General features: G+C 34.5%; 1 protein-coding gene across 1 annotated transcript in view; it reads right to left on the bottom strand.

Annotated features, from left to right (window-relative positions):
* Positions 1–25,056, bottom strand: part of STON2 (stonin 2) — a 196,331-nt gene that overhangs the window by 135,273 nt on the left and 36,002 nt on the right. Inside the window, exon 2 of the mRNA XM_074235589.1 lies at positions 310–558. Within this exon, the coding sequence (XP_074091690.1) occupies positions 310–397 (88 nt within the window). The 5' untranslated portion in view covers positions 398–558. The remainder of the gene's footprint in view (positions 1–309; positions 559–25,056) is intronic.

Here is a 25,056-nt window from a genome sequence, read left to right as displayed (position 1 = left end):
ACTCTAAATCCTATGATCCCATAGTGATGGAAATTCTACAAATTCTACAACTGGAGAGCTTGTAGAAAGAGAACAAATTTCTTACTCTTCAGAAATGAATTAGGTTTTTCAGGTTATCTTTTGGTGTCACAGAAAGAAATGCCCTGTTCTAGACTACTAAATAGAACAGTTCCTGAATCTCTTTCTTACAATCAATTTACTTTTTTTTAGTAGTAGGATCAGCCTCCTGGATTGCTAAAAATCTGAAGTGATAGAAGCAATAAAAACATACAATTTTTTCAAACTCTAGGAAATAACAGGAGACTTTACCTTCTGAAATAACAGGAAAGAGTGACTCCTCATTGAAAGATACCCACTCAGACTGGTGGGTGGCAATGACATTGCTAAGGGTCGTCATACTAGAGATGCATCTTTCTACAGCTGATTTCAATTAGACCCTTTGGCAATATCTTGGTTGTAGAAAAACAATAAATGAAGTGCTAAAACAGCCAAGAGTTACAATCACTTCTTAGAGACTGACCCCTCTTTCCTCAGGCTTCCCAATGGAGTGGAAACACCCTGCCAAAAAAAGAAAAAAGGAGTACTTAAATTACATATGAAGATTCTTTCAGACATGAACAATTGTGCTGATTTGTTTTTCCTTGGTTATACTTGTTGTTAGGAAGCACTTTAGCTTGGGAAGAGATGAGTTAGTGGCTAGCACTATAAAGACTGAAATACAGATAAGGATTGGATCTGTGATTTTTATTGGCATAAATATCTCCATTGCTACCTCTGTTGTCTAGGTCACAAAGCAGAGTCACAGAACTGGGACACAGAAGACAGAAGACTTGGATCTAGTTCTTCCTAGCTTCCAGTCTAGCTCTTAACTATATCATGTTTTCTCAGGGATTAGATGGGAAAAAAAAAGCAAAGAGCACTAATAAAATACTAAAATACAATAAAGAAATGACTCTCTCTAGGAATGATATGGAGGAGAACATGGATATTGCAAAAAAAAGTCAATAAAAATCTATTTAAATATTCTGGAAAAGCAAAAATACATCCTGAAGAGGATATGACAATTTTGTTAGCTTTACATTTAATATATTTTTTCCTAAGCAAACTACCATAAGTTCACAAACTTCTATATAATCTTTTTTTATCCTTTGTTTATAGATATGTTTATGTTTGTGGATGATTAAATTCATTATAAAAATAATTTAAAATTAAACACATATGTAATAGACACAAGGCTCTACAGTTAAAAAAAACTCACAAAAGTCAATCATTTGAAGGTGATGAACTAATTCACCCCATGAGAACACTCAGCTTATTTTATTCCTCACCCAGTTCCCTTGCCCTAATTCAGGAGGTAAAATTTAAATTAGGAACTCATATTAGGAACTCAAAAAAAATAGCCTTTTAAATCAGCTTTGTCTTTTTTTAAAAAAGATCCACAAATTTTTCTCAGCTGCCAAACATTTTAATTAGTTCATCAAACTCCCAAGGATGTAAACTGTATCATCACAATCCTCTGCTAACTTTACAATTCCAAAGGTCTTATTTTTCAAGGTATTTTTGACATTCTTTTGACAGATAGCAAAATAAAGTTAGTCTTCTTTGCTATTCATTCAGCATCGAAATCGCATTTGTCAGGTAACTATTTGCAAAACTGACTTAAATCTATGGCATAATCTAAGTTTAAAGATAAAAAACATCCACTTAGTTTAAACATATTTTATAGCTTTAGAACAACAGAAATCCACACATGCTCACTCATATTGGAGGTAACAAGCTTCTAATCCTATTGGCACAGCTGGATTAAGAGAGACCATTACACACTAAGTGAAAGTGAGGAATGAAGGCAGCTGCCACAAAAGACAGAGGCTATAGGGAAATAGATTGGGTCAGGCAGTTAGAGTCTTGAAACCTGCATTTTGCTTTGTAATTCAATACTGACATCCCCACCCCCACCCTCTCCATATCTTGTCACTAGTTTTTTCACTTCTGCCTCAACTCTTGGGATTTTGGACAGCTAGAGAAACTCTTTCTGGTACCACAGGGGGCAAGGTGGCATGGTGGATAAGGTCCTAGAATTAGTGGCTGGAAGACGTGGGTCACATCCTGACTTCAAAACATACTAACTATGCAATCAGAAACAAATTATTTAGCTTCTGAGACTTAATTTCATTATTTATAAAATGAACTGTGACGATCAAAGAAAATAATATTTGTAAAAATTATTTGGTAAAAAGAATTAAAAGATGGAGCTTTGGACACTTTCTCCAGACTGCAGTGCACTAACTCTCAAAGCTATCAAAGAAGCATTATATTCCAAATGGAGAGCAATTATAGATGAATCCATATAAAGAAGAGAGAATTTCACAAGCTAAAAAATTCCTTATGAACTGAAAAAAAAAGGAAAATGTCAATCACAGATTTATCCACCCCTTTCCTCATTCCCATAAGCTTGTACTTGGGCCCATATTGAGATCTCTAGTCAGCAAACTTTGAAGACATACCCTATCCTTTGACTCATTTCTCTTCTAGAAGAAGAAAAAATGAAACTAATAATTTTAATAAAATCTCCAACTCAGGGATACAGTTGGCAAAAGTCAGCAGGGGAGTTGTGAGAGGAAGAACTTCTGGGAATAAAATTGCATCAAAGCAGTATAAGCAAAACCAAAATAAATTTTTGATATAAAGAGGCAAAGGGATTAATTTTTTGTGATAGTAAAGATTCAAATGGAAGAAACTATAACATGACTCTAAGGAGTAATTTTAAATGTGAATGGGCTAAACAATCCAAAAAGAGGAAAGATGCCACAATGCCAGAAGCATGCCCCAAGGCATTCAGTGTACATTTAGAACCAGAAAGGATAATTTTGATTATGCCCTCTGTGGTGGCCTTCATTACACATAAATAATTAATCAAAACCTATAAGATCAAAAACCATACTACAATAGATAAGTGAACAAAAGATAGAACAAATGGATAGAACCCTGGGCTTGGAGACAAGAAGACCTGAGTTCAAGTATGACCCTAGCCTCTTTAAAAAAAATTATTTACTTTTAAATTTTACAATTTTCCCCTAATATCATTTCTCTCCCCCCACCCTCCACAGAAGGGAGTCTGATAGTCTTTACATTTCCATGCAATACACTGATCTAAATTGAATATATTGAGAGAGAAATCATATCCTTAAGAAAAAAATATAATCAATAGCAAAATTACGTAAGATAATGAGCTAGGGCAGCTAGGTGGTGCAGTGGATAGAGCACCAGCCCTAGAATCAGGAGTACCTGGGTTTAAATCTGACCTCAGACACTCAATAATTATCTAGCTGTGTGGCCTTGGGCAAGCCACTTAAATCCATTTGCCTTGCAAAAAATCTAAAGAAAATGATATAATGGGCTTTTTTTAGAAAAATTAAAGATACTAGTCTTTGGTCTTTGTTCAAACTCCACAATTCTTTCTCTGGATACAGATGGTATTCTCCATCAAAGATACCCCAAAATTGTCCCTGATTGTTGCACTGATAGAATGAGCAAGTCCATTAAGATTGATCATCAACCCTCTATTGCTGTTATGGTGCACAATATTCTTCTGGTTCTGTTCATATTGCTCAGCATCAGTTCATGCAAATCCTTCCAGGTTTCTCTAAATTCCAATCCATCCTGGTTTCTAATAGAATAACACTGTTCTATAACATCCACATACCACAATTTGTTCAGCCACTCCCCAATTTCTAGGCATTCACTCAATTTCCAATTCTTTGCCATCACAAACAGAGCTGCTATGAATGTTTTTAGACAAGTGATGTTTTTACCCTTTTTCATGATCTCTTCAGGGTATAGACCCAATAGTGGTACCGCTGGAACAAAGGGTATGCACATTTTTATTGCCCTTTGAGCATAATTCCAAATTGCTCTCCAGAAAGGTTGGATGAGTTCACAGCTCCACCAAAAATATATTAGTGCCCCAGATTTCCCATATCCCTTCCAACACTGATCATTGTCCTTTCTGGTCATATTGGCCAGTCTGAGAGATGTGAGATGGTACCTCAGAGATGCTTTAATTTGCATTTTTCTAATCAGTAATGATTTAGAGCAATTTTTTCATATGACTGTGGATAGATTTGATTTCCTTATCTGTAAATTGCTGTAAATTACCTCTGCATATCCTTTGACCATTTGTCAATTGGGGAATGGCTTATTTTAGTTTTTTTTTAAAAATTTGACTCAGTCCTCTATTAATTTTAGAAATGAGTCCTTTGTCATATATACTAGTTGTAAAAATTGTTTCCCAATTTACTACATTTCCTTTGATCTTGGTTACAGTGGTTTTATCTATGCGAAAGCTTTTTAATTTAATGTAATCAAAATTATCTAGTTTGTTTTTAATGATGTTCTCCATCTCTTCCTTGGTCATAAACTGCTTCCCTTTCCATGGATCTGGCAGGTAAACTATTTCTTGATCTCTAGTTGACTTATAATATTGTTTTTTATGTCTATAAACCTGTATTCATTTTGATCTTATCTTGATATAGGGTGTGAGATGTTGATCTAATCCAAATTTCTGTCATCCAATTTTCCCAGCAGTTTTTATCAAAGAAGAGTATTTATCCCAAAAGCTGAACTCTTTTGGTTTATCAAACAGCAGATTACTATAATCATTTCCTGCTATTGCACCTAGTCTATTCCACTGATCCACCTCTCTATTTCTTAGCCAATACCAGACAGTTTTGATGACTGATGCTTTATAATATAATTTTAGATCTGGTAGGGCTAAGTCCCCTTCTTTTTCACTTTTTTCATTAAATCCCTGGAAATTCTTGACTTTTTATTTCTCCATATGAATTTACGTAAAATTTTTTAATGCATTAAAATAATTTTTTGGAATTTTGATTAGTAGGGCACTAAATGAGTAGTTTAATTTAGGTAGAATTGTCATTTTTATCATATTAGCCTGGCCTAATCATGAGCAGTTGATATTTGCCCAGTTATTTAAATCTGGTTTTATTTGTGTGAGAAGTGTTTTGTAATTGTTTTCATAAATTTTCTGAGTCTGCCTTGGCAGGTAGACTCCCAAGTATTTTATATTGTCTGAAGTTACTTTGAATGAGATTTCTCTTTCTAGCTCTTGCTGCTGTATCTTGCTAGTCATATATAGAAATGCTGAGGATTTATGAGGGTTTATTTTTATATCCTGCAACTTTGATAAAGTTAGTAATTGCTTCTAGTAGTTTTTTTAGATTTTTGTTCGGGTTCTCTTGGTATGCCATCAGGTTATCTGCAAAAAATGAGAGTTTTGTTTTTTCCTTCCCAATTCTAATTCCTTCAATTTCTTTTTCTTCTCTTATTGATGAAGCTAATATATTTTTATTTGTTAAAATTTTGTTTTCCAATTATATACAGTCGAATTGAGTACCTATCATTTTTATAAGGTTTTGAATTTTACAATTTTTCCCTCACCCTCCCTTACTTCCTCCCCACAGAAGGTTGTCTGATAGTCTTTACATTGTTTCCATTCTATATATTGATGTAAATTGAATGTATTATAAGAGTAAACATAAACCCCCCTTCCCCCCACAAGAAGATGAGAAACCTCAAGACTAGAAGGAGAGAAAAAAAATGTACTTCAGCCTGTGTTCAGCTTTCAATGGCTCTGTCTCTGGGATGAGTTGCTTTCTTTAACATAAGTCCATCAGAGAAGTTGCTTCAATATTTTTACCACAGTTGCTATTACTAGCTGTACCTCCACTCTATTGCTCCCCACTCTCATTTATTCTATTCTTTTTTCCCTTTCATCCTGGCCTTGTCCCAAAGTGTGTTGAATCTGAGTACCCTCTCCCTTGATCTTCTCTCTCCTATCACCTATCCTCCCCCCTTCCCTCCCCCCCATTTCCCCTTATCCCATACGTTTCTTCTTATCTTTCTCTAGGGTAAGATCAATTTCCTCACCATATTAAGTGTATATGTTATTTCCTCTCTGAGCCATTTCTGATGAGAATAAAGGTTCACCCATTCCCCACCTTGCCTTCCCCCTTTCCTAATCCATTGAAAAAGCTTTTTCTTGACTCTTATGTGAAATTTCTTAGTGAAGCTAACATTTCTTTTTTTTCTGTAGAAATCATTTGTTTAGTGAAAATAAATTCAAATTTTACAAATAAGACTATGGTAAATTAAGGAAAGAATTATTCACAATAGATATAAACCAGATTATATATTTTAAAAAGATAGGTGAAGGAAAAAACTTAAGTGCATGCACACCAAACAGAACATGCACAGACTACAAAAGATCAAATTAAAATGTACATATGGCTTACAAAGGTCTAAAATGCTGAAACTCTGAGGACAAAAAGCAGAACTGACAAATGACGTCAGAGTAAATAAGTATTTTGTAGTATAAAATAAGAAAACTTACAATATAAAAGAAATGCTTATCACACAGAAACCTGCAAGGTCAGAAAATAAACAGTAATTTTGGCTCTCTACTAAATGATACTTAGAAATTGGTTAGGTTAAGGGAAAACAAACAAAATAAATGGACTTAAGTTTTGAGTGACTTGAAAGGAAATAGAGAAAAGTATACCCTGAGTCTTTAGAAAAGTACAGTCTTCATCAGAGACTTCTTTGGTAGTTCAATTCCTGTTAATACTTTATGAAATCACAATTGTGTTTTAATGAAAAATAGACATTTCAAATCAAATAATTATTATACTACAAATAAGACAAATTTTCTAATTCAAATCAATTTCAAAAATATAATAAAATGTGATGACATTGATGATAATGGGCCTTGCAATTTGAATCCTTGTCACTTAGTGATCTTTGTGAAAGTAGAGATTTTTAAATTCTTAAACTATCTTTCACTTAGGTGAATGTAAAGTTAAATTAGAGTAACAGTGATTTCTGTTAGAAGCTAGCATTTCTTAACATAATATTGAATAGTAGCAGTGATAACGGGCATCCTTATTTCAGGCCTGATCTTATTGGGAATGCCTCTAGCTTATCCCCATTGTATATAATGCTTGTTGATGGTTTCAGATTGACACTGCTTATTAGTCTAAGGAACAATCCATTTATTCCTATGTTCTCTAGTGTTTTTAGTAGGAATGAATGCTGTATTTTGTCAAAAGTTTTTTTCAGCATCTATTGATATAATCCCATGATTTCCAATTATACTAACAGTTTTCCTAATATTGAACCAACACTGACTGCATTCCTGGGATAAATCCTGCTTGGTCATAGTGTATTATCCTAATAATAACTTGATATAATCACTTTGCTAAGATTTTATTTAAGATTTTTGCATCTATATTCATCATGGAGATAGGTCTATAATTTTCTTTCTTTGTTTTCACTCTTCCTGGTTTAGGTATCAGCACTATAATTGGTGTCATAGAAAGAGGTAGGCAAGAGCTCCATCTTCACCTACTTTGTTAAAGAGTTTATATAGAATTGGGAACCAATTGTTCATTAAATGTTTGATGGAATCCACTTGTGAATCTATCTGGCCCTGAAAATTTTTTCTTAGGGAGTTCAATAATGACTTGCTGAATTTCTTTTTTTTGAGATTTAACCTGGGCAACTTATATTTTTGTAAATATTCATTCATTCATTATCAAATTTATTGGCATATAGTTGGACAAAATAATTCTTTAATTTCTTCCTCTTTGGTGGTGAATTCACCTTTTTCATTTATTATACTATCAATTTGGTTTTCTTCTTTTTTTAAATAAAATTAACCAGAGATTTATCGATTTTACTGTTTTTTTCATAAAAATGAACTCGATTTTATTTATTAGTTCAATAGTTTTCTTGCTTTTGATTTCATTCATTTTTAGAATTTCTAATTTGATATTTAATTGAGTTTTTAAAATTTGTTCTTTCTCTAATTTTTTTAGTTGCATGTTTAGTTGATCTCCTCTTTCTCTAATTTATTCATGTAAGCATTTAAAGATATAATATATCCCCTGACAACTGCCTTGGCTGTATCCCATAAGTTTTGATATGCTGTTTCAGTATATTCATTATCTAGGATGAAATCATTAATTCTTTCAATAATTTGTTGTTTGATCCACGCATTCTTTAAAATGAGGTTATTTAGTTTCCAATTAGCTTTAAGTCTATATCTTCCTGGCCCATTATTAAATGTGATTTTTATTGCATTATAAACTGAGAGGATATATATTCACTATTTCTGCCTTTTTGCATTTGATTATTAGGTTTTTATGCCCTAGTACATGGTAAATTTTTGTGTAAGTGCAATGTACTGCAGAAAAAAAAAAGTATATTCCTTTCTATCCCCATTCAATTTTATCCAAAGGTCTATCATGCCCAGGTTTTCTAACAATCTAGTTACCTCCTTTACTTCCTTTTTGTTTATTTATGGTTACATTTATCGAAATCTGAGAGCAGGAGGTTGAGGTCTCCCACAAGTACTGTTTTGCTGTCTTCCTGTAACTCATTCAACTTCTTCTCTAAGAATATGGATACTATACCACTTGGTGTACATATTTAACCTTGAAATTGCTTCATTGTCTATGATACCTTTTAGGAAGTTATAGTTTTCTTCCTTATCTCTTTTAATGAGATGTTTTTGCAGCTGCTTTGTCTGAGATAAGGATTGCTAACCCTGCTTTTTTTTACTTCAGCTGAAGCAAAATATATCTTGCTCCAACTTTTTACCTTTACTCTGTATGTATCTCTCTGCTTCAAATGAGTTTCTTGTAAGCAATATATTGTAGGATTCTTGTTTTTAATCCACTCTGCTATTCACTTACATTTTATGGGAGAGTTCATCCTATTCACATTCAAAGTTATAATTACTAATTCTTTATTGCCCTCCTTTCTATCTTCCCTTAGTTTGTAGTTTCCCCCTTTTTTCACTTTATCCATATTCCCCAGTATTTTGTTTTTGAATAACACCACCTTCAGTGTTTGCCCCCTTACATCCAACCCCCTCCCCTTTCTTTCCCCTTTTCTCTTTGCCTCTTCTTCCTTTCCTTCCTTCTGTTAGTTCCTCTTTTTCTCTCCCCCTCAATCCATCTCCAGGTAAGATAAATTTCTTAAACTGAGTGTTTGTATGTTAACTTTAAACCAAGTCTGATGAGAGTAAGATTCATGCTATTCTTACCTCCCTTTTCCTCCTCTAATGCAATAGGTCCTTTGTACCTTTTTATGTAATGGGATTTGCCCCATTCAGTCTCCTCCATCCTTCTGTCTCTTTACTGTCCCCCCCACCCTTTTAAGGAGATATTGTTTTTAAATCATTCTATTAGAGTCACAGTTAAATCATATGTGTCCATTATTTCTGGCTAAGTATATTCTCTCCAATAGAGTTACAGTTCTCAAGAATTATGAGAGTCTTTCTCCCAGGTGGGGACATAGCCACTTTCATCTTATTGGATAGCAGTTTTTTTCTCTTTACCTCCCCCTTTTTAAACCTTTTCATTTGTTTCTTGATTCCCTGTTTAGCCAGGTCCTGTGTAATCTTTACTGTGGCTCCTTGGTATCTAAATTGTTTCTTTCTGGCTCCTTGCAGGATTTTCTCTTTTATCTGATAGTTTTGGAATTTGGCCACAGTATTCCTTAGTGTTTTCATTTTGGGATCCCTTTCAGGAGGGGATCCATGTATTCTTTCAATAACCATTTTGTCCTCTGGTTCCATGATATTAGGGCTATTTTCATCACTAAATCCTGTAATATTGAGTCCAGGTTTTTTTTTTTTTCTCTTCAGTATTTTCAGGAAACCCAATGATTCTTAAGTTGTCTCTCCTGGATCCATTCTCAAGGTCAGTGGTTTTGCTGATGAGGTATTTTATATTTTCTTCTATTTTTGCCATTTTTTTGGTTTTGTTTAACAGATTCTTGTTGTTTCATGTAATCATTAGTTTCTACAGACTCTATTCTTTTTTTGAGAAGAATTTTCTTCATTTGCCTTTTGCAACTCCTTTTCCAATTGGTCAATTCTGTTTTTGAAGGAGTTTTCCATTTGTCCATTTGAGGTTTTGAGAGAATTATTTTCTTTTTGCATTTGTCCAATTGCATTTTCCAAGGATTTATTTCCTTGTTGCAAGGTATTATTTTTCTCTTGGATTTCTTTTCCCCAATTTTTCAATTGATTTTAAAACTCCTTCCTGATTTCTTCAAGAAAGTCTTTCTGGGCTGGAGACCAAGTCATATTGTTCTCAGAGGTTCTAGATCTCTCTGAGTTAGGGTCTTTGCCTTCAAGTTAGTTTTCTTTAGATCCCCCTTTCTGCTGGCTTTTCTTCATTTTCCTAACATCTTGTGTTGGGAGAGGGGCTGGTTCACAGAGGTTTGGTGTTGAGATCCCTAGAGGCTTTGCTCACTTGGCTTAGTAACTCTAAGTAGGCTGGCCAGTAGGGGGTGCTAGATGATTTACTCACTAAATTTAATACCTCCAAATGGTACAAATTACTGGCCAGTAGGGGGTGCTGTGGCCTTGATTTGAGTTCCTCTCCCTAGGCCTGGAGAGGGTGGGTGGTACTCTGGACACTGTTATCCTTGAACAATGTGGGCTGGGCCCTGGGGTGAGGTGGTTAATCTCACTATTCTGATGAGGGAACTTCACTGCCCATGCCTGAGCGGAGTGGGGGGGTGGATGGTGTTACTGTGTTTGTTCTGGGAAGAGGACTTTGAAATGAAAGTGTGGAGTCTGTGGACCTCCAGACCAACCAAGCCCAGCTGACAGATGTCCAGCCACATTGTGTATGGGACCACGGCTCCCTCAGTCAAAGCCTCCTTGACTTATCTTAGGTTAGTATGACTCTCAACCCACCCCCACTGGCTCTCTGCTCTCTGCCTCGGCTCACCCACGATCCGCTGAGACAGACCTTGAGGTAGATGTTCTTCTCCTATCTTCTTTTTCTGAGTTTTGTCAATCAAATTCTGTTGAGGTTTGTTTTGTATTATTTATGAGGGAAAGCCAGGAGACCTTAGGACAGTGCCTGGCCATCATGGCCAGAAGTCCAACCATAGACTCGTTTTTTTTTTTAGTTTTTGCAAGGCAATAGTATTAAGTGACTTGCCCAAGGCCATACAGCTAGGTAATTATTAAGTATATGAGGCTGGATTTGAACTCAGGTACTCCTGACTCAAAGGCAGGTGCTCTATCCACTGTGCCACCCCCCATAGACTCTTTTTTTTAGGTTTTTGCTAGGCAAATGGGGTTAAGTGGCTTGCCCAAGGTCACACAGCTAGGTAATTATTAAGTGTCTGAGGTCAGATTAGAACCCAGGTACTCCTGACTCCAAGGCCAGTGCTTTATCCACTATGCCACCTATCCGCCCCAATAGACTCTTAATAGATGTGTGACCTTGGGCAAGTCACTTAACTTCAGTTTTCTCAAGGAAAACATCTAGCTTGCAGGGTTATTGTGATGATCAAATAAGATAATATTTGCAAAAAATATTTTGTAAAGAGCCAGTCACATAGTAGTACTATATAGATGCTAATTCCTTTCATTTTTTGCATAATATTAAAGAATGTTTCAAATAAGTAATAATAAGAAAAATAACATATCAAACCAACCCAAATTAATAAAGAAGGCAAAAATTGGAATAGTCAATATTGAAAAAGTTGTAGAAAGATAGGCACACAAATTCATTATTGAAGCTTATATTTTTCAACCATTCCAGAAAGCAATTTGGAATTATGCCAATAAAATAGTTGAACTGTTCATATCCTTTGATTCAGAGGGAAAATGATGCAAATAAAAGCTTTATAGATGACAAAAAGAAGAGCCCATACATATTTGTAACAGCATTTTTTTAGGAGAAAAGAACAAAAACAAAAAGATGCCCATCAATTGGGAAATGATGATATACATTATTAAATATTATTAAATATTCATCATTTCTAGGATGAGAACAGAAGAAGTATGGAAAGATTTGCAAACTGAAATAAGTAGAATCAGGAAAACCATTTACAAAATAACTATAACAATGAAAAAGGAAAGAAGAACAATAAAATAATTATAATTAAATGTTATAAAATTATAATCAAATTTAGCTCAAAAATAGATTCATGAGACATCATCCCTTGTTCTTTTCAGAAGTCAAGTGCTTTAAGTATAGAAAACTGCATAGTTCCTCTGTACATTTTTTAATAAGGGGGTAACTCTCTGGGATGGAGAAAGCAATGTAAAGTTACATTGGGAAATAGGTATAAATGCATATTAAATATAAAGGTAAATTTATAAATTAAATAATCACTAATATAGCTTGGTATTTTGGTTTACACTTGTTTAGATTTACTTCAGTGGATGATTGATATCATTACCAATTATATAGTCCAAGAACTGAATAGAGCTGAAGAAGTTTAAGATTTTTGTTTAAACTTTTACTCTAATAGCACTTTAATGTCAAGAATTGTTTTGCTTTTGTTGTTTCTTTTGTAGCTTGGGATTCATTCAATTTACTTATGTTAGTTATTGATACATTACAGTAACAGTTTAATAGATAAAATTGCAAATGAAGTCAAGGTGAAGTATCTTCCATTTTTAATTTTGTTATCTTAATTTTAAGATTTTTAATAACTAGATAGGTCTAAATCTTGTACTTACTATTGAAAAAAACATATTTTTTTTGACCTGAGGTGAAAAATAGAAAACTATCATCTAGAGTAGTAGTCTCTAAATCGGATTATATGATCAATCAATCAGAAGATGATTACTCTCTCTCCTCATTGTCAATCATGGGCTTGTCTCAAACAGAACCACACTGACTCTTAACCACTGACACTCCAAGTCTTTCCCTTCTTTCTTCTGTACAAACTACCAATCTCTAAGTGATTTAGGCATCTGCCATTATTCAGGGTAGTTATAAGTCCAAGTCAATAATAGCAGCAACAATTATACAGGTATAAATGGGAACTCCTCCCTTCCCCCAATATCAGTTTACCCATACCCAAATCTCAGATTTCCTATAATTGCTAAACGCAGGTGTCAAAGAGCAAATTCTAAAGTCCAGACCATGGTATTGTAAATAAGAGTAAATAAGAGTTCTACTTCCCAAACTTTCACCTTGAGGTAAGCAGAGGATGAACAGATATGGATACATTGCAACAGATCACATTTCACCTCAAACTTACCACTCTTCCAAACTTCTCATCTCTTGTTGGGACCATCACCACCCACCCTTCCATTCACCTAAGTTCACAACTTTGGTGTCATCTTCAACTTCTCTCTCTTTTCCATCCCACAAATCTACTCTGTTGTCAAATCTTATTTCCATGTATTGTTTCAATTTTGTTTTCTTTCTATTCACACAGCCACCATAGTTGTTCAAGCTCTCTTTATATATTGCCTCAATTATTCCCAAAGTCTCCTAATTTGTCTCCCAGTCTCATCATTCTATTTCAATCTCTCTTCCACCTAACTTGTAATGTGACTTTTCCTAAAGTATAAATCTAGCATTGTCACTCTTATACTTAATTCCAGTGGCTCCCTATCATCCTAGAATTTTAAAAAATCATCTTTATTTCATTAGTTTTTAAAAATATTTCTATTTTGTGAATATATTATAATGTACATAATTTATTAGAATATGCATATAGTTTATAAGTAAATATATATATATATATCTTGAAATCTGTATTCAAAATTATTTTTACTGATAGAGATCCATGATTGAAAAGTTTGGAGACCTCACTGACCTAAATCACTGGGAAAAATACTTTTCAAATATTAATTGCTAAGGGAATATAATAATCACAGCATAAAATTTCCCAAATTGTGTTCCATAGAAAACTATAGTTCTACTCAATTAAATTGGGGGTGTCATAGGAAAATTCTGATCTAAATAATACTTTCTCCTCTAAAAGGGAGTTATTAAAGGATGTAAGACCCAATGTAGTATAGTGTAATGAGCTAGAAATACCTCCCATCTCAGACACATGCTGGATATGTGATCCTAGACAACTTAATCTTCAATTTGCATTGAAGAATGAGGTTCTTTAGCCAGGAATTACCTATATCAGTGAAATCACAGGTCTAATCCATATCCTTATGATATTATGTATTCAAGTGTTTGTTATATGTAGAACTCTTTAAAAAAGAAACCATGAAAATACACTTAGTTTCTTCTATTTTGACTCCAAATTTCCTTAATACTCTTTAATTTTTGTGTAGTATATACACCTGGACCTTCTCTGTGATTCTGTGTTTAATTTCACATCCCCAAAGAGTTTTGTGAACAAATAGTGAGGGAAATGATGACCTAGTATATCTTCCTGAAGAAAATTACTCACATTAAAAAAAAAAAAAACTTTGACTAACCATAGAAAGTCCACCATCTCCTTTCACCTAGCTCTTACTCCATTTATGGAGACAAATTTTAGCAGGCAGCACAGGTACAAGAATTTGACATGAATCTTGCTCTCCCAGTAGGAAAGTAGGCATAGTGCCCACAAACCAAAACATCAGATCTGTTCAAATTTCTAGGCACACAGCCATTTTCATGTCCTGTCAGACACAATGCTCCTCACTACTGTAAGGTCTGCTAGCCAAGATAACAGTATAAATTTCAAGAGTCAGATTTCCCCTCTCATCACCACTAGCACTACCACACACAAAACAAGCAATTTTTCAAAAAATTTCATGTCATTAAATGAGTAAGTACATTGATATATGCACTGTCATAACCCAATGAGAGAAAATAAACATCTCAAACAAAGAACACAATATCAAAAGAAATGTCTTAATTGAGGGGAATGAGTAGAGGTGAAAAGGAAGTCATCTAGAAATTCCTTTAAAATCATACAGTTTTAGAATTGAAATGGACCTTAAAGATGTAGTTCATTTCTATTATTTTTATAAAGAAGAAACAGGTCCAGAGAGGTTAACTGGTTTGATGCAAGTCACACAGCAACTTAGTGGTAGAGTCAAAGTTTCTGACTCCCAGGTCTTTATGTCCTTACACCACTCTGGTTTTAATGATTTCCTTTCTCAGCATGAATTAGAGTGAGATCAGCTGTAAGGGCAGGCAATATCAGAGACCCCAAGGCAGATTCTAAAAATTCCTATATACAAACATGTTTCTCAGACAGATTAGACATGTAATAGAGATTGCACTAAGGACATAACTTACAAAATAGGGACTACAAAAGACTGCACAGTTTTCCCTGAGGACTCACCCACCCTTCCTTAGTCTCCCTGATTCAGATCCAGATGTGAGCTGGTTATAAGAAGAAATCCCAAAAGAGGATGGCTGAGACATCTTATTAGAGGTCAACCCCACCTATGCAACATAATATTAAGTGGATTTCAGGTATTACTGTGAAATGACTACATTCAATATTCAGAAAAAGACACTACAACTTCAGGAATGCTGCATAAGCAGATGTCTCTGTTTTCCTGATACAAGTTGTAAGGCTCCACTTCCCACTGGAGAAGCTTAGAACAAGACAAAACAAACCAGCCTCCCACCCATTCTTTCGATGTGCTTAACATGCCAACGTTCATAATCACCGCATGCCTATGACTCAAAATCTTCAACAGAATTACCCCCCAGAGATGCAGAGCAAGAAAAGGATAAATCACATTGTAGGAAAGTCAATATTTCAGAAAAACACCTCTTTTTCAATGAGATCATAGGATTTCAAGTTGGAAGGAATCTTAAAAATCTACTCTAGATTTCTCACTTTACAGGCAAGGAAACAATAAACCAAAGAGCTAACAACAACAAACCCATGGAAAGTAGAAGAGGAGGGATAAAACCCAGATTATCTGAATTCAAATTGTGTTTATAGTGGTACAAAAAGTAGGAGTCTTGGGAATCCAGAGTTTATAGATCTTTTTTTTTACTCTTACTATCTAAAATAAAGAAATAATTATCAAATATTTAATATATTTATTTAGCATCATGCTGGCCATGAAGAAGTAAAATCACAGTATTACAGAATTCTACAATATCCCTATTGTATCCAAATAGGCTCCTTCTCTGTGTCCTTCCTCAAGTAGCTTGCAAACTAGTTGAGGAGATAAGACTAATAAGAAATAACAGCAGACTAAAAACATTAAATAATGTAACCAAAAAAACCCTAAATATAGGAGTTTACAAGAAAGAGATCAGTCAGGCTTGGAGGAGTTAGGGAGGTTTTATGATAAATTATTCAACTTGAGCTTTTGTGGATATAGGATTTAGATGAATGTAAGAAGAAAGAAGAGATGGCATTTCAACTGAGAAGAGCATGAATAAAGGCATGAAATAGGGAAAGAACATAAATGAATGAATGTTGATAAGAAGGGTGAAGGGATCACAATATTGAGGGCAGAGGAGAGATTTGGCTCAAAGGAGAAGAGACCTCAGGCTTTCTACCTGCAATTTCTTCCCAGTAAATCCATTTCATAGGATTATTAGAGTAATCCTTATAAAAGATCACTTTGCACACGTTATCTTGTAGGGAATAAGGAGCTACTGAAGTATATTTTTAAGCAAGAAAATCAAGGTCAAATTTCCTCATCTGGAATTCCAGAGGCTCCACAATTTGGACCCAAATTACCTTCTAGTCTTATTTTTTTTTATCACTCCCCCGTACAGTCATAGAATATCAAGATAGGAAGGAACTCCAGAGGGATCATCTATTCTAATCTGTCCCTAAAAGGAATTCTCTCTATTACATGCTTGATAAATGAAAATTAAAATCTTCTAAAATCACAAGTGCTTCACATATCTCTTAATGGAGAGATAAACTATATGACAAAGAAACTGAACCTATCTCCCTCCCCCCATTAGACTGTGAGTTCCTTGAGAGCAGGGAATGTTTTTTGCCTTTCTTTGAATGTTCAGCACTTATCACAATGATGAGATATACAGTAGGTACTTAATAAATGGTTATAACTTTCTTTCCTTTTTTTCCTTTGAAATAACAAAGAAACTTAACTGTAGAGATCATAGGTTTCTTCTAAGTACACAGACACTTTAGGATCATCACAAGACTTAGAACTAAAAGAGATCAAAGAGGTAGTTGAATAGCCTCATTAGGTAGGTAATTGAAGTTCAGGAGATAGAGTTAAAAGATAAAGATAAAGCCTTTCATAAAATTACATAGCCAAGGATGCAGAAGAACCACGATATAAATCTATATTTTCTTGACTAAAGATACTGTATTTTCCCCTCTATACCTTGATGTTCTTGGAAAAGGGAAAGAGGATCCTTTACTAACTCTAACTTTCCTCATTTTATTTTTGTCTTTGACCTCCCAAATTAATATCCATAGAACAAAAAGAACCTGATGCTTCCTTCTCCCATTGAGGAACAGGAAGAAACACAAGAATTTTATGTCATTTCTGAAATTCATGCTTCCTCACCTATATTCCTAATGTCTGGTTCTCCATGTCTCTCCATCAGAGGGCAGACATCAGAGGATTCCTAAAGTCTTCATTTAAAGAGGGAACCAGGGTAGCCATGACATAATTCCCCACTTGGTTGCAGTACTTCCTCATAATCTCACACCAGGTACTCTCCTTCTACCTCCCATTTCCTATTTTCAGCTTCTTTTTATGTGCTGCCATCTCCCATTAGATTGTGAGGTCCTTGAGTTCCTTTATTTTTAAATCCCCAGCACTTAGTACAGTACTTAATAAATGTTCACTGGCTGACTGCTATCTCATATGAAACGTCTATACATGATGGAGACCTTGAAAGGGAAGATAAATAATCTTATTTCTGTTATAATCAGCACTTACCTCTGACACACATTGGCATGGGACATACATATTCACACACTCCTTTCTCTTCTCATACAGTAGAAGAGGAAGAATGTTAAGGCAATAATTCTTTGGGTTTTTTTTTTTAGTTTTTTTGCAAGACAAGTGAGGTTAAGTGGCTTGCCCAAGGCCCCACAGCTAGGTAATTATTGAGTGTCTGAGACTGCATTTGAACCCAGGTACTCCTGACTCCAGGGCTGTGCCACCTAGCTGCCCCTAAGGCAATAATTTTTAAATGCCCTGCCAGGAATCTTTCCATTTAAGTTTTCTATCCTGATTGGCCAATTTCAACCCACCAAGGTGGATCCTGTTCAGCATTAAGAAATCAAGTCTTTATTTTTTAAATTATAAAAACAAAATTTAAAAACAAGCTAATATTTATCCCTGATTCTGAAGAGAACAGGAGCTGGGGCAGTCAAAATCATTTAATTCAGTGAGTGGAAGCCAACCAGACTAACAAAGAAATGTGTGACTGATACAATGGCCACTTCCACCAAATTGCTCAGATTTCAGTTATCAACAATTTTCATAGGTAGTTCGCTGCTTTACCTCAGTTTCTAACAGCCTGAAAAGGTGGCAACAAATAAAGAATACACATGGGCTCTTCTACTTCTAATATAATAATAGAAAAAATAACAATAGGTAACATTTCTATAGCTCTTTAAAATTTACCAGTCTCTTTACATACATTGTCTCATGTGGTCCAGAATCCTAACTTGGAATTTACTTCATTGTGAAAGCACCAGCTTCTGAGACCTCAAAGAGAGGAGTTGATTCTGCTTGGTAAACTGAGAGTCTGCTTCTACTTTACTCATTCAGGAGCCTCCCACAAAATAATATCAAAGTCCATAAGACAATGAAGATGAATTAACAGATTCAGTTAAGTTAAAAATGAAAAGAGATCCCTTAGAAGAGGACTCTATTTCAAAACCGTAGCTAAACAAGCTTCTTAAGGCAGTCTGGCACTGAAGAGAAGGCACTGAAATGAGATTTTGGCTAGTGAAATCTTGTTCATGTTAATGAGATAGTATTAATTACAAATAATTTCAACAGCTGATAATCAAAGTGATCTAGAGTAAACAAGCAAATGTAACTTCCTAATATACTTCATTCAATTAGTTTTTTTAACCTAATCTACACCAGTGTGAGTTAACCCAGTTTAAGCTTTTGTGGCAAGAGTTAACTCCATGTGAACAAACTTGAAAAAAATCAGTACATATTATTAAAAAAATTCTTAGGGTTCACTCAAAACAATTTTCTATTGCAGAAAGAAAAGGGAATCTTGTGACTTCCTGTCACAGGATATTGTTTGATAAATACTTATTGATTGATTTATTAGTCACAAGAAAGGATATAATCTTGCCAATGTCCCTGACAGTGAAAGATATTAAATCATTGGAATATATTATGGAAGGAAGAATGTAGACTTTCCTTCAGAAATTCTTTGTAAAAAGGCATGGGTTCTCATCTATATGAGAATAAAGGAACATGTCACACACTACAGAAATAAAATCCAGCTTAAAAGAAATGATCAACAATCACAACAAAAATGAGGAGGAGAAAGAGGAGAATGTTTAGAGTACTTTTAATATTTGTAAAGTGCTTTACAAATACCTTATTTTATTGTTATCTCCATTTTATAAATGAGCAAATTGACAAAGATTAATTACTTGACTTGCCCAGGGTTAAAAAAGCTATTAAGTATCTCAGGTTAAATTCTAACTCCTGAACCCATTTGGGGCTTTCTTGGTAAAGATACTAGAGTAGCTTGCTGTTTCTTTCTCTAACTTATTTTACACATGAGGAAACTGAGGCAAACAGGATTAAGTGGCTTGCCAAGGCTTGCATAGCTAGTAATTAAAAGCCTGAGGTCAGATTTGAACTAAGGTCTACAACTCTATCTTCTATGCCACCTAGTTGCCTGAAGAGATAGGCAGGGTGGAAGAGTAACTAATTTCAGAAGACTTTCTCACTGAGAATAGTAGAATGCAGCTAATATTTGCAGGAATTTGCTAAATGAAAATCAAATGTTTCTTGCTAAGGATTATCAGTTAAATGAATAGGTCAGAAATCCTGCTATAGAAAGCTATCCCTCTCTAACTTACACTACTGCCTTTAATTTTTTTTTTTATGGGATACACTTTTTTTTTTAGGTTTTTGCAAGGCAAATGGGGTTAAGTGACTTGCCCAAGGCCACACAGCTAGGTAATTATTAAGTGTCTGAGACTGGATTTGAAGCCAGGTACTCCTGACTCCAAGGCCAGGCTGGTGCTTTATCCACTGTGCCACCTAGCCTCCCTATGGAATCCACTTTTTAAAAATTCTCCATTGCTAATTGATGATAATATCTGAGGCAGTCTGGTCTCCAATTCTCAAATCTATCCAAAACCCCAAATTGCTCTCCAGATATTCCCCATCTTTCAAAACTATTTTTTATCCATATCTCAGTTTTCTCACTCTAGTGCTGTGTTGCTGTTTTGACTACAAAAGATGAGATGAAATGAGATGTGCTAGACATTCACTTCTGATGGGTGAAAAATAATTTATAATTTGTTTCCTAATTTTTTACATATACTTTGTGCAGTAAATAACCCTGCATTAAAACTTTGAAAAATTAAAAACTCCGATTAATGCAGTTTACAATTCCTATTCCAAAGGCCCCAGGATGAAAAAAATATAACCCATCTCCTGATAAGAAAAGTGACAGATTTAGGATGTAGACTGAGATTTAGTTTTTGGACATGGCTAATGCATGACCTAATTTTGTTTCTTTGTTTTAAGGATTTTTTCAATCACTGGAGTAAGATGGGAAGGAGAGAAAAGTTATTTTTAATTAATATATATACATATATATGCATATAAATATGCATGCACATTTAAAAATCTTATATTAGAATATAGTTCTATTCCAAAAGTACATAGTATTTTCTTATTATTTTATTTCTTTGATTTTATGAAGAGAAAAGAACAAAACCACAAATTCCTATAATGATTTAAGAGGAATTTGTTTTTAAAACTGCTTTCCCCTATGTATTCCTCTTTACAGTTCAGGTGTGACTTCCTTTGGGAGGCCTTTTCTGGTATTAGTGTCCTCCCCATTCCCTCAAATTACTTTGCATTTATATTGAGAATAATTTTTGTGCAGCACAGTGCTCTCTATATAGAAAGTGTTTAATAAATACTTGCTGAATTGAATAACTTCTTCCTTTATAGATTGCTTCAAAAGACAGCAAGAAATGGTGGAGGGGAAACAAGATTATTTTAAATTAATTCTTATTTTTATTCTGAACCCAAACATCAAAAAGAATGGATATTTACAAGTATTTATATAGTAGAACAGAAAAATGATGTTAGTACAAGAAACTTGAGGTTTTATTACATACAATTTGTTTTGTTTTGAAAGTATAAAATAGCATCAATCTATAGCTTTCAAGGCTGTCACGATTGTCCTTTTTTTGTCAATCCTGTTATTTTTTCCTCCTTATTTTAAAAAATAGATTCCTTAATGAACTTCTTTTCTTGTGTTTTTTAAACTATGCTATTCCCTATTCCTCCTTGTCTTCTACCTCTCTGCTACCACAAGAAAAGAAAAAAATAAAATAGATATGAAAAATATGATTAATGAAAGCTTGGTGCCAGACTTGACTAAGCAATTCCAAGGACTTTAAGGATGAAATTGGAAAGAAGACAACAAATAGGAGAAGACCTGCAAATATTTTTATTTATTTACTTATTTACTTATTTGTTTTTTTGGCTAGGCAATGGGATTAAGTGGCTTGCCCAAGGCCACACAGCTAGGTAATTATTAAGTGTCTGAGGCCGGATTTGAACTCAGGTACTCCTGACTCCAGGGCCGGTGCTTTATCCACTTTGCCACCTAGCTGCCCCGCAAATGTTTTTATAACACACATTTCATCATCAATTAGAGCAGAGCCACTGCTGGACTCCAAAATCTCAGGTCCTCGTGTGCTACAAAAGGAAGTTGAATGGTGCCAAAAAAAAGATAAGAAGAATAACTGAACTGGAATAAATACCTACAAAGGAGGTCTTGTGTAACACAATTTTGAGTATTCTGATGGATTGATTCTCAAGATTCCCTAAGGAGTGGAAGAGACCAAAGGACATCAAAAAATTTTTGGAGCCTATAATTATATCAAAAGATGGTCTGATGTCTATTTTTTCATTTCTAGAAAACTTCATGGTAATCTATAAATGTACATCACAGATCTTCTTGAAGGGGCTGGAAGGCTTTTAGTTAGTCAATAAACATTTATTAGGTGCCTTTTTTGGTCCAGGTACTATGCTAAGCATGAGGAAGCAAAAAAGACAGTTCCTGCTCTCAAAGAGTACACAGTCTAATGGAGAAGACAACATGGAAACAACCATGTACAAACAAGATATATACAGGATAAAGAAGAAATAAGCAATAGAGGGAAGGAACTAGAATGAGGAGGATCAGGAAAGTCTTTTTATATGAAATGAGATTTTAGCTGGGATTTGAAAGAAGCCAGGAGGTAATGATGAGAAAGAGAGCATTCTGGGCATGAGGGGCAACTAGAGAAATGCTGGAAGTCAGGGGATTGATTTTCTTGCTCAAGACCAGTGTCACTGGATTGAAGAATACATAGAGTGTAAGAAGGCTTAGAAGTTGATATTCTATTGCTTTGAATAATGAAATGCCAGAGTCTATGGAGAATTAAAATTGAGGGGCACCCTAATAGCAGATACATGATGAATATCATTCAGTACATCACCAAGTACAAAAGAAATAGTAAAAAGAATGTCATCAGAGATGTATACCTGTTTTTTTTTAAAGGTGGGTAGGTTGTGTCCTGGGAGTGGGAGATAACAGAGGAACACAATGTCAAGAATTCTAGAGGATAATCCTAATACATTGGTTGTCTACTCAGTCCCTTCCACAGGAAGATTAATAAAGCTTAGTCTAGATGAAAAGGCACTTGGCATCTGTATATCCAGAGGGAAAACTAATATTGATAAACTCACATGTTCATTTAAGCATTGAAGTAATGATAAGCTATCCAATTTTCAAAGGAAAGCAAACAGGATGGTGAGTTGACTGGAGATCAAGCTCACACATTGAAGGAACTGAGATCTTTAATTTGGAGAAGAGCAGATGGAGATAGAATAGTCATAGATAATTGTTTTGAAATATTTGAAGGAATGTCTTGTAGAAACCTTATTCTTTTGGCCCCAAAGGGCAGAACTACTAGCAAGGGATCAGAGTTGCATGCTAAATATCAGAGAAAATTTAGACAGATGTCTAAAGGTGAAATTGGGGCTTTCTCAGGATATGGTGAATTTTGTGCAGTGAAGGTCTTGAAGATTAGGCTGGTGGATCACTTGTCAGAGCTGGTGTAAATGCAATTTCTGTTAAACTAGGATTTGGAATAAATGTTCTCTAAAATCCTTTCAGGTTTCAAAAAGTTGTGATTCTTAAATACTAATCATAATAAAGAATTCAAATATATGTAACTCCTTATGATTTAGAAATATTTGCCCTCTAACAATTGTGTGGGATTATCATTCTCATTTTACAGATGAGAAATCTGGGACAGAAAGAATATGTGATTTGCTCATGGTTGACTAACTAACTAACATTCAAGTTAAGATTCAAACCCAGTTCACAACCTTTCCATTATACCATAGCAAGTGGATACAGTTCCTTCCTTTCTTAGAGAATCTATGAGTTTAATATGCTTAGCAAAAAAAGAGGGTGACAATCTTTTCTCCATAAATTTAATCAATCATTTGCTTTGTCTCAGTTCCTTATCAATGAAATATGGATAATAATACCTTAACAGCTAGAAAGGAAGAGATTTGACCACATGATCTTCAGTCATACTGCTACACAAAAGACAAGAAATAAGCAAAGCTTTCCTTAAAAGCAAACATAGGGATTGTTTGCAGCATGACTGACAACATGAAAAAGAAAATTCTCTCCATTAATTCCTTACATTCAGAGCAAAACAAAAACAAAAAGGAAGAAAAGAAAGAAAGAAACCCAAAGTTTTAAATATAAAAATATGATAATTCTGCCACAAGAAAGTAATTCATTAAACTTTAGGTGAGATTTCAGTTCAAACTAATCAACATACAAAAAAGGTTAGAGATAACAATGTAGGGACATATATCAGGACTCTAGCTCAGTCCTATAGAGATTGATATGATAGCCTAGGCAATCTCATTTTCCTTCTCAAGAGCAGCTTTTATGAAATAAGGAGTTGGAAAACCAGAGAACTGGACCAAGAGTTAGGAAATCCAGTGTATCCTCTGCCACTAATTTTGTATGCACTTTGGCAAATAATTTCAACAAACATTTGTTGATTATATGAACAAAACTGAAAATACAAGGATAAAGCATAATAGTAGTCAAGGACTTTATTGGGAGAACAACATGTGTACATATAAATAGAAAATATATTGTAAATATATTGGTACAGGTCAAATACATGAAAATTGTATATTTATGTAAATTTTATTAGAATTTCTCTTTGAAATAAAAATTTTATCATATCTAGTTTTCTTAGTCTTTATGCATTTTTTTAAAAGGCACTTCTTCAATTGCCACAATTTGTTCATTTGAGAGATTCTTAAATCTCAGTCCTTCTAAGTGTAACAAAAGAAAAAGAGTTCTACATGTTTGTACATGTACAACCTATAACCAATTACTCACTGCCATAGGGAATGAGGAGGGAAGGGAAGGTGATAGAAAAATGTGGAACTCAAAAACTTACAAAGAAATGAACAATGAAAACTATTTTTGAATATAATTGGAAAAAATAAAGTAATAACGAAAAAGAAAGAAAAGGAGTTCTCACTAACTCAGTGGAAGCACAGGAAAATGTAGAATAAGGACACCAGAGGAATGGGGCTGACCAGAACAGGAAGCAGTGGTCTCAGAAAGCAACTTCCAGCCTAGACAGCTTACAATTCAGAAGATTTAGGAGGTGTATGGTCCAACTTACTATGATAAGCAGGCCAGCTGGTCTTCAGGTAGGATTTATCCTGAATAGATCTAAAGAGAATCTAAAGAGTAGAATCTAAAGAGATACATGTCTCCCAAGTTCTTTCCCTGCCTTAGAGTCCAGCAATAATAAGGATAGCCATTCTTTTTTCACAACTGTTAACAAATGACTATATATCTGGTATTCATTTCCTTTCCCTTCTCTTTACTCACACAGCTATCACCTTTGCTCAGGTCCTTTTCACCTCTCCCCTAGGCTAAAGGAATAGCCTCACAACTGGCTTCTCTGGCTCAGATCTCTCCCAGTTGCAATCCACTTTACATATAGCTGCCAATGTGAATTTCCTAAAGC

The sequence above is a fragment of the Macrotis lagotis genome, chromosome 4, assembly GCF_037893015.1.
Source record: "Macrotis lagotis isolate mMagLag1 chromosome 4, bilby.v1.9.chrom.fasta, whole genome shotgun sequence".
In the NCBI taxonomy this organism is placed as follows: Eukaryota; Metazoa; Chordata; class Mammalia; order Peramelemorphia; family Peramelidae; genus Macrotis; species Macrotis lagotis.
Note: the sequence above shows the minus strand (reverse complement) of the source record. Positions and strands in the feature narration are given on the sequence as shown.